The sequence below is a fragment of the Podarcis muralis genome, chromosome 9, assembly GCF_964188315.1.
Source record: "Podarcis muralis chromosome 9, rPodMur119.hap1.1, whole genome shotgun sequence".
In the NCBI taxonomy this organism is placed as follows: domain Eukaryota; kingdom Metazoa; phylum Chordata; class Lepidosauria; order Squamata; family Lacertidae; genus Podarcis; species Podarcis muralis.
In genome coordinates, this window is record NC_135663.1 from 10217891 (window position 1) to 10235390 (window position 17500).

The 17500-nt window shown below is 43.9% G+C and overlaps 1 protein-coding gene across 1 annotated transcript; it reads left to right on the top strand.

Annotated features, from left to right (window-relative positions):
- Nucleotides 1-7971: 7971 nt before the first annotated feature.
- Nucleotides 7972-13672, top strand: CXCL11 (C-X-C motif chemokine ligand 11). Its single transcript, XM_028744171.2, has 4 exons — nucleotides 7972-8130; nucleotides 9677-9809; nucleotides 12868-12940; nucleotides 13092-13672. Exons 1-4 carry the CDS (start codon nucleotides 8070-8072, stop codon nucleotides 13113-13115), a joined length of 291 nt encoding a protein of 96 aa, XP_028600004.2. The 5' UTR covers nucleotides 7972-8069; the 3' UTR covers nucleotides 13116-13672.
- The last annotated feature ends 3828 nt before the right edge of the window (nucleotides 13673-17500 follow it).

Consider the following 17500-nt stretch of genomic DNA (forward strand, 5'->3'; position numbering starts at 1 on the left):
GCAGAGGAAATCTTGAAGGTCTCGATCCATTCACAGCATGCTAGGGCAGGTTGGGAAACCTTCCTCAGACTGAGGGCCACATTCCCTCACGGGCAGCATTGCAGGGGCCGCAAACCATTGGTGTGTGTGGCAAACATAGATGTGGGGGGCCAGACAGGCACTGCTCTCCATCCTAGCAAGCAAGTGTAATAAACAAAAATCTGCCCTTATTCCCTTATGTGGGATACAAGAGCCCTTATAAAGTCCTTTGTAGGTTCTCCATCGGCCGGAGAAAATAACAGAGGCCAACCAGAGAATATTGAGATGCAAAGCAGCTCGTAAGCCTGATCTTTATTGAAACTGTTGCAACAGGGTGCTCCCCTCACACGCAGGAAAGGAGGAGGACCCCAAACAAAGGTGTGCCTGCCCTTATATAAACATTTTAAATTCCCTGCCCTGGAGCTCAAGACCACCCCTCCATACATCATACCTACATCACAGAAAGGGCGGTCTACAACAGAAATCTGAGTGCGTTGTTTATCTCCTGTCTGGCAGGTTACCTGTTAATGGTTACTTGATTGGATACCCTGGGGAGCCTGGCCAGTCTTCTGTAATGACAAATACTTAGTTCCTGAGTCAGGTCACAGGCTCGCCCTTTTCATACACAGACATACCCTTAAGACAGGATTTTGTGAAGGAAAAGACAATGGGGAGGCTTTTCCATTTTCCTTTGACCTTGCAGAGAAATATTTGAGGTCAATTTGGGAGGGACAAAATGGTTTCAGGGCTTTTTCTGTGGGGTTTCAGACATGTGGTTTATATATGCAGTTATGAACCTTTATCTCATATATATATATATATATATATATATATATAACCTTAAACTTTTTGTTTCACAAGACATTGTCAGAGTTCAAGGATACATTTCAGCCATGTAAAATGAGGAGAGGAGGACCCAGAGCAGGGAGAGGCAGAGAGAGAGAGAGAGAGAGAGAGAGAGAGAGAGAGAGAGGCTTCACGTTCTCCATTTCTGCACTAAAGGAACATGCAGCTTGGAGGGTGTGTTCCAATAATTCCTTAGGTCCCAAATATAGAGAGTCTCCCAAATTGACCTCAAATATTTCTCTGCAAGGAGGAAGGAAATGGGAAAAGCTTTACAGTTGTCTTTGGACTGTAGGGGCCTACATCTCCCTGCAAATACAGTCTGGAAAGTATCTGTTAAGCTGAGCAAACTATCAATAGGTGTAAGAGATTCAGGAACTACCATCGCATGGCCAGGCTACCCAGAAAATGCAATCAAGTAAGGCATGATCAGGTATCCTGGCAGACAGGAGAGAAGCAAGACTCTCAAATTTCTGCTGGGGACTGCCTCCTTCTGTGATGTATGTATGATGTTTCGGGGGGTGGTCTTGGGGTACAAGGTGGGCAATTTCAAAAGTCTTTATAGGGGCTTGCACACCATCGTTCTGGGTCTCTCCTACCTCCTTGCAAGAAGGGGAGGGAACTCTGTTGAAAAATAAAGATCTGCCTTGCTTTCTATGGATCTTGCCTCCATCCATTCATCTCTGACCAGTTCTTATGCTTCCAGTTGCTTCAAACTGTGCAATATTTAATATCTGCAACAGAGGTCGGTTCCACACGATAGCAGAATCAGGCCTTTAGCATGCTGGTACCTTTCCTGTGGAACTCCATCCCACCATATATCAGAGGGGCACCTCCCCTATTGTCTTTCCAGGTATTCCCCTTTCAACAAGCTTTCTAAATTGAGATCTTTATCCCAGCAGGGATCTGTCTTGGATTTGAATTGTTTTATGTCTAAGCCATGGTTGGTTTAAACATAGACAGATAGCTACAGGTAGTATTTGAGAGTTTTAAAAATTGCTTTCAGGCATGCAGTTAACTGTTTTTATACAGTGGTACCTCGGGTTAAGTACTTAATTTGTTCCGGAGGTCCGTTCTTAACCTGAAACTGTTCTTAACTTGAAGCACCACTTTAGCTAATGGGGCCTCCTGCTGCGGCCGTGCCACCGGAGCCCGATTTCTGTTCTCATCCTGAAGCAAAGTTCTTAACCTGAAGCACTATTTCTGGGTTAGCAGAGTCTGTAACCTGAAGCATATATAACCTGAAGCATATGTAACCTGAGGTACCACTGTATACGTAATTGCTTTATACAGTCATACCTCGGGTTACAGACGCTTCGGGATGCGCAATCTCAGGTTGCGCACCGCGCCGAACCCGGAAGTACCGGAACGGGTTACTTCCGGGTTTCGGCGCTTGCGCATGCACAGAAGACCAAATTGTGACCCGCGTGTGCGCAGATGTGCAGGTTGCGAACGCTGCAGGTTGCAAACTTGCCTCCCGCACGGATCACGTTCACAACCCAAGCGTCCACTGTGTATGGTTTTCATTCTATTGTAAACCACTTTGGGGCACCTCGTGGGAAAAGATTCATAAATGAAAATAACCTATAATTTGAGGTGGGGACAGCCAACTGCAGAGGCTACTGAAAGTGGTAACGAATTAACATGATGAAAAATTGGGTTTTGAATGCCATCATCTGGAAAGGCCCCCGCAGCCCTGGCTTCTAATAACACCACTGTTTAGCAGAACACACAGGCTGTTGGGAAAGTCCCGTCCCCCACACCAGCGGTCCCAGAGGCCAGCTGATACTGAAATTCACAGCTAACCACAAGGGTCACTGCCTACCACACAAATGCACTTCAATATGCAACACCAGCTCATGGAAATAGCCAGATAAGGAAGTGGAAGTGTTTGCAAACTCTGGAGGAAAAACAACTGTGATGTATCAGTCGGTCCTGAGAGGGATTTCTGCTGCTCCGTTACATAATGTCTCTCTTTTCCCCCTTATATGAGGGTGTCAGTGAGCCGGCAGTGGAATTTACCCAAAGCAGCTGCAGGAAGTTCTAATCTGGACCTGGATGCTCCACGCACATAACTTTTTTCCCTCAGGAAAATAAAACGTCTTGTGAGAGGGGCTATTTTGGCTAAGGAGCTATGTGCACCAAAGAGAGAGGGGAGAATCTCTTCCTGCCCATCCAAATGTCAGCTTGTTTTTCTCTTTGTTTATGCACTTCCCACCCGTCATCAGGTTTCTGGCACAGCTCGCAAAAGGGAACATTTAAAAATTCAATAAAGCAAATTAAAAAAATAGACGTTTTTATTACACGGGCGCACACCTGACACAAGTAAATAAAACACCGAAACCTTGAATCTCTAACACACACTCAGACCCTCCAAGTGTCCCTATTTTCCAGGTACAGTCCAGGATTTACAGAAGCCGTCCCAGTTTCTGAACTGATCCCGGAATGCCCTGCTTTTCCTTAAAGGTAAACGTAAAGGGACCCCTGACCATTAGGTCCAGTCGTGGCCAACTCTGGGGTTGCAGCGCTGATCTCGCTTTATTGGCCGAGGGAGTCGGCGTACAGCTTCCGGGTCATGTGGCCTGCATGACTAAGCCACTTCTAGCGAACCAGAGCAGTGCACAGAAACTCCATTTACCTTCCCGCCGGAGTGGTACCTATTTATCTACTTGCACTTTGACATGCTTTCGAACTGCTAGGTTGGCAGGAGCAGGGACCAAGCAACGGGAGCTCACCCCGTCACAGAGATTCGAACCGCCGACCTTCTGATTGGCAAGTCCTAGGCTCTGTGGTTTAACCCACAGTGCCACCCGCATCCCTGCTTTTCCTTAGTACGTTCCTATTTTCATCAGAGAAATGTTGGTAGGAATTGGAGTTATGCGACCCCAGTGCCAAGAAGATAAGTGATTACACAACCTTTAGAAGACATCTGAAGGCAACCCTGTATAGAGAAGCTTTAAAAACATGTTTAATGTTTTTATATATGTTATATATGCTGTCAAGAGTGGTTGGGGCAAATCAGTCAGATGGGCGGGGTATAAATGATAAAATTATTCTAATTATGGAATAGGATGTCCCTATTTTCACCGGAGAAATGTTGGAGGGTATGCACTTGGGCATTAAAATCCCTACCTTGGGGGGGATTCAAGACTCAGCTCATGTGTAAATTGACTCTAAGGCTGCAATCCTACCCCAGGATTTGTTTGGGGGGGGGGTTAATTCCTTCTCCGTTCGAAGAGAAAAAGCCCTACATTTAAAATCTGCACCTGTTATGTTTTCCTGGGTGCTGAAACATACGTGCAAGAAGTTGCATAAGACACAGACTGAAAATCTAAGAACAGGAAGATACAATTCCTGTGGGTGCATTTCTGTTCTTATTAATGCCTTTTCTGGCCAAATTTGAAAATGAGGTCGCTGGAAAGAGGAATCAGCCCTTGCGTTTCATGTGTAGGCGTACCCCGAAATTCCTACGCCTCCTTCCTACCCCCAGCTTTTTAAAATCCAGCTTCTCCCTCTGCTGCAATGACAACCTGCTTTCGCAAGGACTCGGACTTCCTTGTTCCAAAAGCAGTTGTTCCATGGAAGCGATGACGTAATCTGGCAAATCTGGATTACCCAGATTGCAAAGAACAGAAGTTACGGGCTGCGTACAATACTAAGCTAATACTAATAACTATCTGATAGATAGATAGATAGATAGATAGATAGATAGATAGATGATAGATAGATAGATAGATAGATAGATAGATAGATAGATAGATAGATGATAGATGATAGATAGATAGATAGATGATAGATAGATAGATAGATAGATGATAGATAGATAGATAGATGATAGATAGATAGATAGATAGATAGATAGATAGATAGATAGATGATAGATAGATAGATAGATAGATAGATAGATAGATGATAGATAGATAGATAGATGATGATAGATGATGATAGATGATAGATGATGATAGATAGATAGATAGATAGATAGATAGATAGATGATAGATAGATATAGATAGATAGATAGATAGATAGATAGATAGATAGATAGAGATAGATAGATAATTTATTACGGTCGGAGATCAGTTTATAAAACACACTTGGGGGTACAATCCCAGAAGGTAAACAAACATTTAAAACCATGTACAACAATAAATTTAAAATTTATAAGTGTGATAAGCGTATAGACACTTAAAACTTTAAGATAAGCTACTGCAGAGAGATGACCCAGAGTCAACCGTGGAAACAAGTTTGGGGATTTTCTTAACGAACTATTTTGGGTTGGGGGATGGTCTGCGCCTACAGATATGTACGCAGAATCTGGCGACCATCCGGGTTGTCTTATGATCTTTGACTAACAGGAAAAGGTCAAATTTTTAACTATCTGATAACTAATCTGATTAATATCTAATAACGATTGCTGTATACCCATATAGGGTTGACTTTGCAAATGGGCCGGTGGAATCTGGTCTGTCAGGGAAAGTGGGGTACTGCCCCACCACATCTTGATTCCTCCAAGTCCACCTGCCTGCCTTCTGGTCCTGCAATAAGTAACCAAACCAACCAACCAACCCCTGTGTTGCAAAGAGAATGTCAGCAATGTCTAGGCAACACGATGACCATATACATACGTAATAGACAACCTTTATAGAATTCCTTCAAACCATAACAAGTACAAAATGTAATCTTTAGTCTCAAAGTCTCTGAAAATCTTTAAATGAAGCGAGGTACCAAACTTTGTACTATGAAAGACAAGCTGTGAAGCTTTGTGTATTCAGTAAATATGATGTCCAACACTGAACAGTGATTCCGGATATTGCCTACTTCATAAACCCATCTTATTTCGAATGAATGTTTTATATGAGCACTGTTCCACAGCATTTGATATTTTCATTTACATACATTCATTTGAAATAAGATGGGTTTATGAAGCAATTCTATATCCTCCCACCACGCTGATGAAGAATTCTACGAAACAGTAGTCAATATCCAGAATCACTGTTCAGTGTTGGACATCATATTTGCTGAATACACAAAGCTTCACAGCTTGTCTTTCATCATACAAAATCTGGTACCTCGCTTCATTTAAAGATTTTCAGGGACTTTGAGACTAAAGATTTCATTTTGTACTTGTTATGGTTTGAAGGAATTCTATAAAGATTGTCTATTACATATGTATATGCTAACAAAAATGCTAACAAACCTTTGCGGGGACTTTTTTTTTCTTTTTACTGCTCCCATCACCAAAAAACCCCCTTCCAAGATTGCAGACTTGATGTGGAAATGTGTAAAACTGAACTCAAGATTGGAAAAATGGGAAATGGAAACTGAAATTGAAACTGACGGATTTGTCCATCCCTAGCAGGGCAACAGGCAAGACTTGGCAGGGCACAAAGGGGAAAATCCCCTTGTTTCACACACGCTTCTCTGTCCTCCCTCCAGGCAAGCTAGAGACATTAACCAGAGTTTAAGGACACGTTCAGCCAGGAATTCCCCAATTTAACTGTCCCATTTCCTTTCAGATTAAGAAGTGCATTTATTGTAAAAGAGGGGGGAAAGCTCTCTTCAGGCAATTGCTTGATAACAATAAATATATTGTGAGGGGCTGATAAGGCCTCACATGCTGTTCCCACCCAACCTCTGCACATTCAGAGCTCATGTTTGCATAGAGACACACCTTTGCATCCACACCTAACTTGTGTATAGGCTTCTGTAGATGCAAACAGTGGCCCTCTGTTTTCCAGGGCACCAGATTTGATGTGCGTGGGTCTATGTGCTTAGACCATGGGTAGGCAAACTAAGGCCCAGGGGCTGGATCTGGCCCAATCGCCTTCTAAATCCAGCCCACCGAAGGTCTGGGAATCAGCGTGTTTTTACATGAGTAGAATGTGTGCTTTTATTTAAATTGCATCTCTGGGTTATTTGTGAGGCCTGCCTGGTGTTTTTAATGTGTGCTTTTATTTAAAATGCATCTCTCGGTTATTTGTGGGGCATAGGAATTTGTTCATTTCCCACCCAAAAAAATATAGTCTGGCCCCCCACAAGGTCTGAGGGACAATGGACCGGCCACCTGCTGAAAAAGTTTGCTGACGCCTGGCTTAGACTGCATTTCTACCTCCTGGTTGCAAAGGCAATACAGTAAACTCCTTTCTTTTTACATGAATAAACAGAAAGTAGCTGAAATGTTGAAACATTGTTTATTTATCAGATGGCAAACAGCACTCAAGACCTTTTCTTGATGACATGAAGACTAGTTGTAATAATGAGTTTTTATTTGATGTGATTATTCTCCCTATTTGCAGTTACATTATTAGGTATTTTGCCTTCATTTATATTTTTTACATACTTGCTATAGAATTATAATAATAAAAACTTCCTGGGGGAAAACTCTATGAAGTAGCTAAATTAATATTGTTTCTCTGGCTAGAACGCCCTGCAAAAAAATTCTCAGCCCACTTTACAGTTAAAATTCTAACCAAGTATTAGAAAGGCAGTAGTGATATATGCGCAAGAAGCAGCAAGAGAAAATGGATGAATGAAGGAGAAGCAACACAAAAAAGGTAAATCAACAAGTACATTAGTATTTAGAGGATAAAAAGCAGGAAAGGTATAGAGCTAAGTGCTCGATTTACTTCAGCAAGTAAATAATAATAATAATAATAATAATAATAATAATAATAATTTATTATTTATACCCTGCCCATCTGACTGGGTTTCCCAGCCACTCTGGGCGGCTTCCAACAGAATATTAAAATACAATAGTCTATTAAACATTAAAAGCTTCCCTAAACAGTGCTGCCTTCAGATGTCTTCTAAAAGTCTGGTAGTTGTTTTTCTCTTTGACATCTTAATTACTATTAAGAGAATGGGGAGCAAAAAGTAAACGTGGGAAGAAGTATGGAGCTAAGAGAAAAGTGATGGCTTTCAAGGAAAATTTGTCTGGAATGGTAAAACACACACACACACACACACACACACACACACAAACACACACTCCATTATACTGGCACCTTTCTGGCAGTTAGGAGATGGGAAATGATTTATTTGAAATTATAGTGGCGTGGGAAAGGAAAGTGAAAGGAGCAGGAATTTCCCCAGGGGATGTCAGAAGTGGGTGAAGCTAGCCAATAAATACTGGCCCCAGAGCTCTCTGACTCCACCACACAGCAGCACATTTCCTCCTCTCACAGCAGCCGCAGCAAGAGCAGCAAAGATGATCCAGAAGTCCTGCCTCGTAATCCTGATGCTTGTCCTTTGCACAGCTCTCATACACGGTAATATTCTTTTGCCTTCTTTTCTTCCGTATGATATTACATTAATTTGCCTCCTTTTCTTCCATATAAGATTGCATTAATTGCATTTTCTCTGCTTCCACATTTTGCAATGCAATCACAATGTGGCAATAATGTTGACTAATGAGGAAAGCTCCTAGAATAATAGAGCAACAAAGTAATGATAATGGGTGGTATTCAACTATTTATTTTACCGTTGCAATTAATGGACCTGACTTAAGTCGAGTTTATTGATTACAGTGGATCAGTTTGGAGTAGGTGAATATCATACAAAGCTGTCAAGCAGGGAAATTGGATAGTACAGTGGTACCTCAGGTTACATACGCTTCAGGTTACAGACTCCGCTAACCCAGAAATAGTGCTTCAGGTTAAGAACTTTGCTTCAGGATGAGAACAGAAATTGTGCTCTGGTGGCGCGGCGGCAGCAGGAGGCTCCATTAGCTAAAGTGGTGCTTCAGGTTAAGAACAGTTTCAGGTTAAGAACGGACCTCCGGAACAAATTAAGTACTTAACCTGAGGTACCACTCAGTGGCGTAGCGTGGGGGGTGCAGGGGGGGCCAGCCGCACTGGGCGCAACATCTGGGGTTATGGCAAATCCACGGGTTAGGGGGCGCAGATTACTTGCCTTGCCCCGGGTGCTGACAACCCACGCTACGCCACTGGTACCACTGTACAATGTAATAATGACTATCACCACAATAGTGTTGTCAAACTGGGAAAGGTCCCGCTGCACTGGGGAGCCTTGGGACAACCTGTCCCTCAACCTAACCTAACCTGTGGAATTAAAGAATTGTAGAGATGGAAGGGACCCTGAGGGTCATCTAGTCCAACCCCGTGCAGTGCAGGAATCAATTACAGATGGACACCCAACCTTTGCTTAAAAACCTCCAAGGAAGGAGAGTCCACCACCTTCTGAGGGAGTCCATTCCACTGTAGAACAGCTCTCACCATCAAAAAGTTATTCCTCATGTTTACTTGGAATTCCCTTTCTGGTAACGAAGCCACTGGTTCGAGTCCTACCCTCCAGAGCAGCAGAAAACAGACTTCCATGTGATAGCCCTTGAGATATCTCCACTTAGTCTCATTTTTTTCCAGGATAAACATACCCAACTCCCTCAATTGTAAGGTTTGGTTTCCAAACCCTTGATCGTCCTGGTCGCACACATTCCAGCTTGTCGTTATCTTTTAAAAATTGTGCTGCAGGGTTGATGTGAGAGTCAAATGGGGGAAAGGAGAACCATATTTGCTGCCTTGAGTGCCTTGGAAGAAAGGTGTGATATAAATATAACTAAATCGGGTTTTTTGGGGGGGAACAATGTCATCTCCCCCCTCCTCCCAAAGAAAATCTCCAAGCACTAAAAAGATTGTGGCTTACCACTTTCCCATTCGTTGCTCTGTCTGAAACAGCTGAAGAGAAGGTTTCGAAGCAACGCCTCCCCTCTCACATCACACCCGCAACCCTGTAAAGTTATATTACGACTGAGCGTACCCAAACATGTAACTCAAGGGCGACATTCTTCTGTTGCAGGAATGCCAACTACCAGCAGAGGGCGTTGCCTCTGTCGAACAAAAGGAATGATGCTGAGCTCTGTCCCTATTCAACGTGTTGCTGAAGTTGAATTTCACCGGCCCAGCAGCAGCTGCGATCAGGAGGAACTGGTGTAAGTAGTGGGTGCTGGTTGTGCTCCAGAAGCCTTTACTAATGTACTTGTTGATTTACCTTTTTTGTGTTGCTTCTCCATTCATCCATTTTCTCTTGCTGCTTCTTGTGCATATATCACTACAGTACTGCCTTTCTAATACTTGGTTAGAATTTTAACTGTAAAGCGGGCTGATAATTTTTTTGAATGATAGAATCATAGAGTTGGAATAGACCACAAGGGCCATCGAGTCCAACCCCCTGCCAAGCAGGAAACACCATCAGAGCACTCCTGACATATGGTTGTCAAGCCTCTGCTTAAAGACCTCCAAAGAAGGAGACTCCACCACACTCCTTGGCAGCAAATTCCACTGTCGAACAGCTCTTACTGTCAGGAAGTTCTTCCTAATGTTTAGGTGGAATCTTCTTTCTTGTAGTTTGGATCCATTGCTCCGTGTCCGCTTCTCTGGAGCAGCAGAAAACAACCTTTCTCCCTCCTCTATATGACATCCTTTTATATATTTGAACATGGCTATCATATCACCCCTTAACCTCCTCTTCTCCAGGCTAAACATGCCCAGCTCCCTTAGCCGTTCCTCATAAGGCATCGTTTCCAGACCTTTGACCATTTTGGTTGCCCTCCTCCCTTGAAGGGCGTTCTATAAATATTCTGGCTAGAGAAGCAATATTAATTTAGCTACTTCATAGAGTTCCCCCCCAGGAAGTTTTCATTATTATAATTCTGTAGCAAGTATGTAAAAAATATAAATGAAGGCAGGAATCTGCAAAATACCTAATAAAGTAACTGCAAAGAGGGAGAATAATCGCATCAAATAAAAACTCATTATTACAACTAGTCTTTATGTCATCAATAATGGTCTTGAGTGCTGTTTATCATCTGATAAATAAACAGTGTTTCAACATTTCAGCTACTTTCTGTTTATTCATGTAAAAAGAGAGTTTACTGTATTGTCTATTACCGTATTTTTCGCTCTATAAGACGCACCAGACCACAAGACGCACTTAGTTTTTGGAGGAGGAAAACAAACAAAAAAATATATTCTGAATCTCAGAAGCCAGAACAGCAAGAGGGATCGCTGTGCGGTGAAAGCAGCAATACCTCTTGCTGTTCTGGCTTCTGGGATAGCTGCGCAGCCTGCATTCGCTCCATAAGACGCACACACATTTCCCCTTACTTTTTAGGAGGGGAAAAGTGAGTCTTATAGAGCAAAAAATACGGTATTTCTGCTGCTACCAATTGACCCTATTTTGCCCTGCCCAGCTTGATGAGTCTCAAGTTCTACCGATGCTGCTAGACCACAACCTCCTGGGAGTTGGAGTCCCGAAGCATCTGTAGTCTTCTCCACACCTCTTATTAACTCATTTTTTCCTTCTTTCATCCTTGTGGGGTGAATGGGTGGGGGAAGAGTTGTTCATGTTCATTCCTGGTTCATTTGGCCTCCCCTACAAAAATAATAATAATAATAAATAATAATGAATTTTAGTGGTATCCCGCCCTCCCCGGCCAAAGCCGGGCTCAGGGTGCCTAACATAATAAAAATAAAATGATATGCATAATACAAGCGATCGGTCAATTAAGATACATCCCACAATTAGTTCAAACAATTAAAATTAAAACTGGACAAGTGGCAATCTTCAGGTTAAAATTGGAAACGGTTAATACCCACCAAGACCAACAGTTTCCACTGATATTATAAGGACCTGTGAGCGGGCTGTGAACCTCCTTCTTGCTTGTTCTTATACAAAGAGAAAATGAGTCAGGCCGAACCCTGACCAAAGGCCTGGGGGAACAGCTCCATCTTGCAGGCCCTGCGGAAAGATGTCAAATCTCGCAGGGCCCTAGTCTCTTGTGAGACAGCATTCCACCAATAAACAAATAAAGCAAAAGTGAGAGGTGCCCATAGAAAATTATGGGGAAACCCAGGATCATGCAGTGCAATCTGGGAAATAAAATTATATACATGCAAATGAGTTAAATGGGGCTTGATTCCAGATTATGCAGGATAGCACTGCAGCAAAAAGACCTATATATGTGCCCACTTGACCACTGGATCAGTGGAATTGGCACTATTGCATACGCCACATAAGACACGTTTGTAATAACTCTCGTCTTCTAGTGTGGCAGCACTTAAACTTTGGAACTCCCTGCCTGTTGATGTTTAGACTGTGTTTAATCTTCCTTAGGGATAACGTTATTGTTTTATATTTATTGTAATCCACTTTGAGGTTGTTGTTGTTCTTCTTTTAACAATCCAGCGGCGTAGAAATTTTATGAAATAAAAACAAATAAACACACTCCCGACATTAAGGAAAAAGAAGGACAACAACATCATGAATTTTATTCATAGAACAAGTGCAAGATAAATGATAAATCAGTAGATTGGCTTGATATGTCAGCCATAGTTAAAGGTAAAGGTAAAGGTACCCCTGCCCGTACGGGCAAGTCTTGACAGACTCTAGGGTTGTGCGCCCATCTCACTCAAGAGGCCGGGGGCCAGCGCTGTCCGGAGACACTCCCGGGTCACGTGGCCAGTGTGACAAAGCTGCATCTGGCGAGCCAGAGCCGCACACGGAAACGCCGTTTACCTTCCCGCCAGTAAGGGGTCCCTATTTATCTACTTGCACCCGGGGGTGCTTTCGAACTGCTAGGTTGGCAGGCGCTGGGACCGAGCAACGGGAGCGCACCCTGCCGCGGGGATTCGAACCGCTGACCTTTTGATCGGCAAGCCCTAGGCGCTGAGGCTTTTACCCACAGCGCCACCAGCGTCCCTCAGCCATAGTTAGATCACCCCTATACAGGCACCTGCTTGAGTCTCACCTGTTCACCCAGGCTTTGCCCAAGGTGTGAGCTGGAAATCATCCCTTGTATTAAGTTTCCTGCTCTGGGTCAATGTTATTTTGGTACTCAATGCAATACAAGTAACTATATAAAACCCCAAGGAAGCTGCGTTGATCTAGAAGGGCAGGGCAAATGCCTTTATTTTGGAGCAGTCCAATTGCCACAAAAGGATAGTAATAGTAGTCCTGTTTCTAATTTGCCCTCAATTGCTTCTTTGCAGAGTCACTTTCAAGAGAAACGCGCGCAAGAGGTGCCTGGACATTAATTTGGAGCAAGGCCGTCGTATAAAGGAGGTAAAGGAGACCAGAATAAGTACAGTGGGTTGGGATGAGACAAGATAATGGGGTGGTTGTGTTGATGGGATCCTGATACCTCATCCACTCTGGCCGCAGATAAGCGTCTTGTACTGTACTCACCTGGTATTTTTCTTTGCTTCCCTTACAGGCAATTATGAAGAAGAGGAAATGAAGACTGTTAGAGACTGAGAGAGGAGAAGGCAAAGAAAATATAAGTGGGCATTTGGTTACTGAGGTAGAGAAGTCATGAGGTTTAAGCTTCTTTTGGACAAAGACATCATCCATTTCTCCTTCAGGAGGACCTCCTGACAACCTTCTAAAAGACTGGCGTTCTGTGGACCACACAGTTTGAAAACTCCCTGACCTAAGTGTTTAATTGGCAGGATTCGGTCTAGTATAAAGCTGCTGGAATTTGAAAAGGAGCTTTTCCAATTTAGTTTCTTTCCCTCAACTTTCAGGTCAATAATTATGTGTTACCACGGGAAGAAACAAAAAAACTGAGAAAGCTAGAGGACAAATAATTTCAAATTGTAAAGCCCTCAATAGCCCAGTGGCTAAAAAATCTATGTGAGTGGAAGACATTTGGTACTCATTGTTTCGTTGTTAAACTTAAAAGAATAATGTTTTCTTGCTGTCTTGTTATTGTATTCTGCTCCTTGCCGGGTCTTGAATACAGGCTTAGCACCTGTACATTTGTAAATAAAAATATTTTTGTTTTGTAACAAATCAGCCAGTGTGTGTTCGTCCATTCGTTCTCTCTCTCCTCAAAAGTAAACCTACAGGAGCTGCCAGCAAAGAGCTTCATTCAGCTCCCAAATCAAACTTTGGCCACAGAAGTAGCATTCACGCCATGCATTTCATAGAATCCTAGAGTTGGAATAGACCACAAGGGCCATCGAGTCCAACCCCCTGCCAAGCAGGAAACACCATCAGAGCACTCCTGACATATGGTTGTCAAGCCTCTGCTTAAAGACCTCCAAAGAAGGAGACTCCACCACACTCCTTGGCAGCAAATTCCACTGTCGAACAGCTCTTACTGTCAGGAAGTTCTTCCTAATGTTTAGGTGGAATCTTCTTTCTTGTAGTTTGGATCCATTGCTCCGTGTCCGCTTCTCTGGAGCAGCAGAAAACAACCTTTCTCCCTCCTCTATATGACATCCTTTTATATATTTGAACATGGCTATCATATCACCCCTTAACCTCCTCTTCTCCAGGCTAAACATGCCCAGCTCCCTTAGCTGTTCCTCATAAGGCATCGTTTCCAGGCCTTTGACCATTTTGGTTGCCCTCCTCTGGACACGTTCCAGTTTGTCAGTGTCCTTCTTGAACTGTGGTGCCCAGAACTGGACACAGTACTCCAGGTGAGGTCTGACCAGAGCAGAATACAGTGGCACTATTACTTTCCTTGATCTAGATGCTATACTCCTATTGATGCAGCCCAGAATTGCATTGGCTTTTTTAGCTGCCGCGTCACACTGTTGGCTCATGTCAAGTCTGTGGTCAACCAAGACTCCTAGATCCTTTTCACATGTACTGCTCTCAAGCCAAGTGTCACCCATCTTGTATTTGTGCCTCTCATTTTTTTTTGCCCAAGTGCAATACTTTACATTTCTCCCTGTTAAAGTTCATCTTGTTTGTTTTGGCCCAGTTCTCCAATCTGTCAAAGTCATTTTGAAGTGTGATCCTGTCCTCTGGGGTGTTAGCCACCCCTCCCAGTTTGGTGTCATCTGCAAATTTGATCAGGATGCCCTTGAGTCCATCATCCAAGTCGTTGATAAAGATGTTGAATAAGACCGGGCCCAAGACAGAACCCTGTGGCACCCCACTAGTCACTCTTCTCCAGGATGAAGAGGAACCATTGATGAGCACCCTTTGGGTTCGGTCATTTAAAACACATAGATTCCCCCAAAGAATGCTGGGAATTGTAGTTTGCTAAAGGTCTTGAGAACTAACTTTGTGGAGGTAAACTACATTTCTCAGGATACTTTGTGCTTTAAACGATGTGGATTTATGACATCAAATTCCCTACAAACACAGGAATGGGGATATCGTTCGGGGGAGAGGGAGGGAAGGACTCATTCCCTCCGTGTTTCAGACAAAATGCATTATATGCCTCTAATTCCCAGTTCCATGAATACTTGGCTGGAAATCCCATCTACTAAGATGATATGCTTTGAACTGCAAGCCTTGTGTCTTTAATTGCAATTATTAAGCAATAAAGTAGGCCCTGGTATTCAGGAAGGTTAGCACCATATAACCTGACTGATATATATACATATAGGGCCATCATGGTGTTATGGCTGGACTTAGGGTAGAGATGCAAACCTTCAAACCAGAAATATTATTATTATTATTATTATTATTATTATTATTATTATTATTATTATTTTACCCCATTCAGGACCAGGGAAAGCTCACTTAAGCCTCCTTCTTTCTCTCTCAGCCAGGTTTGAGCTTCTTAGAGGAATGTAAGAAATAGCCCCTTTGGATCAAAGCAGCATCCTGCTTTGCCAGAGAGATTCCCACAAGTTTTCTCTGCCCCAATATTCAAGGCCATTCTGCCTCTGGAAATGGCGCTTCCGCTTTGCAATGATAGCCAATAGCCATTGACAGAACTAGAACCACATTGGGACCTGGGGCCCTTTGGGTGCTGCTGGAGTCTGGACTGCAACTCCCATCATCCCCAACCCTTGTCCATGCTGGTTGTGCCTGGTGGGAGATGCAGTCCCACAATGTCAGGCATGCTGCAGATTTCCCCACCTGTGAATCCTCCATGAATTTGCCAAGGATGTGGGCCTTGACAGAGGAGCAACATAACTGGACTTCGCATGCCCTGTTGGTGGGCAAAATACACTTAAAGTCTATCTTAGGTGACGGGCTGTAGCTCAGTTGGAGAACATCTGACTTGCATGCAAAAGGTCCCCCTTTCAACCCCCAGAATCTAGAAGGAGAAGGAGAAGGAGAAGGAGAAGGAGAAGGAGAAGGAGAAGGAGGAGGAGGAGGAAGAAGAAGAAGAAGAAGAAGAAGAAGAAGAAGAAGAAGAAGAAGAAGAAGAAGAAGAAGAATTTATCCCCAGCCACTCTGGGCGGCTCCCAAACGAATATTAAAAACACAATACAGCATTAAACATTAAAAACTTCCCTAAACAGGGCTGCCTTCAGATGTCTTTTAAAAGTAAAATAGTTGCTCCAGGGGCCAGCAAACTTTTTCAGCAGGGGGCCGGTCCACTGTGCCTCAGACCTTGTGGGGGGCCGGACCATATTTCGAAAAATAAAATATGAACGAATTCCTATGCCCCACAAATAACCCAGAGATGTATTTTAAATAAAAGCACAGATTCTACTCCTGTAAAAACACCAGGCAGGTCCCACAAATAACCCAGAGATGTATTTTAAATAAAAGCACACATTCTACTCATGTAAAAACACACCGATTCCTGGACCATCCATGGGCCAGATTTAGAAGGCGATTGGGCCAGATCCAGCCCCCGGGCCTTAGTTTGCCTACCCATGCTCTACTAGGTAGCGCTGGTAATGTCAGTTGCCTAAAACCATGAAGAGCTGCTGTCTGCCAGTCTATAATAATAATAATAATTTTTTATTTATACCCCGCCCTCCCCAGCCAAGGCCGGGCTCAGAGTCTAGACAATACTGAGGTAAATGGACCAATGCTCAGCTCAGTGTAATGCAGCTTTCTGTGTTTCAAAATTCCTACGTCTTCCCTCCCTCCCTTCCCCACCCAATTTTACCATCCAGCTCTTTCCCCCACCTGGCGAGGTGATCAAGACTCCAGGTGATTTGCACAGCAGCAGAGGGAAGAGAGTGGATATCAGAGTGATGTTTGAGCATATCATGGACCGGTTGAGTGCAGAGGAGTGGTGGGAGGAGTCAGCTGAGGAACCCCCAAGGGGAACCCCCTCCCCAGAAGAAGGCTCAGTGGGCAAAGAAGGACCAGACTGGGAGGAGGAGGCATTGGAAGCTGAAGAGGCAACAGGGTTTAGTGAGCAGGAGGAGTCTGGGACAGGGAGCAGTTCAGACTCTGAGGCTGAAGAGGAGGCTGGAGAGGAATGGGGACTGGAAGGGCAGGCTGTAGAAGAAGCCAGGGAATGTCCCTCTCCTGCTACGATTAGCTCCCCTCTCCCCTGGTCTCCCAGAACACGCAGAGAAATGAAGAGGGCGGAGGAAGGAGAGAGAAGGCTCACCAAAACTCAGTGGAAAGTAGTGGGGGAAGCATTGGAGAGAGCTGGGAGCGGCCTTGTGTGCTTCTGCTGCCAGAGGCAGCTGCTTCACCCAGCCTCAGCTGTGGGCCGGCTCCACAATCAATGGGAAAGTTGGAAAGGCTTGTTTTCATACGTTGAACCAATCTGGTGAATGAGGGCCAGTCCCATCACACAGCAGAGTGAAGCAACCTGCACAGTTTCATCATGGCAGGAGCCGTCCTATATTCCCATTGTCATTCTGCTTTACTACAGATCAGCTGGAATGCATAAGTGCAACGGACGGGTTTTGGGAACTGGGATCCTTTCCCAGAAATTGAGTCTCTTCCAGCTGCAGGCCA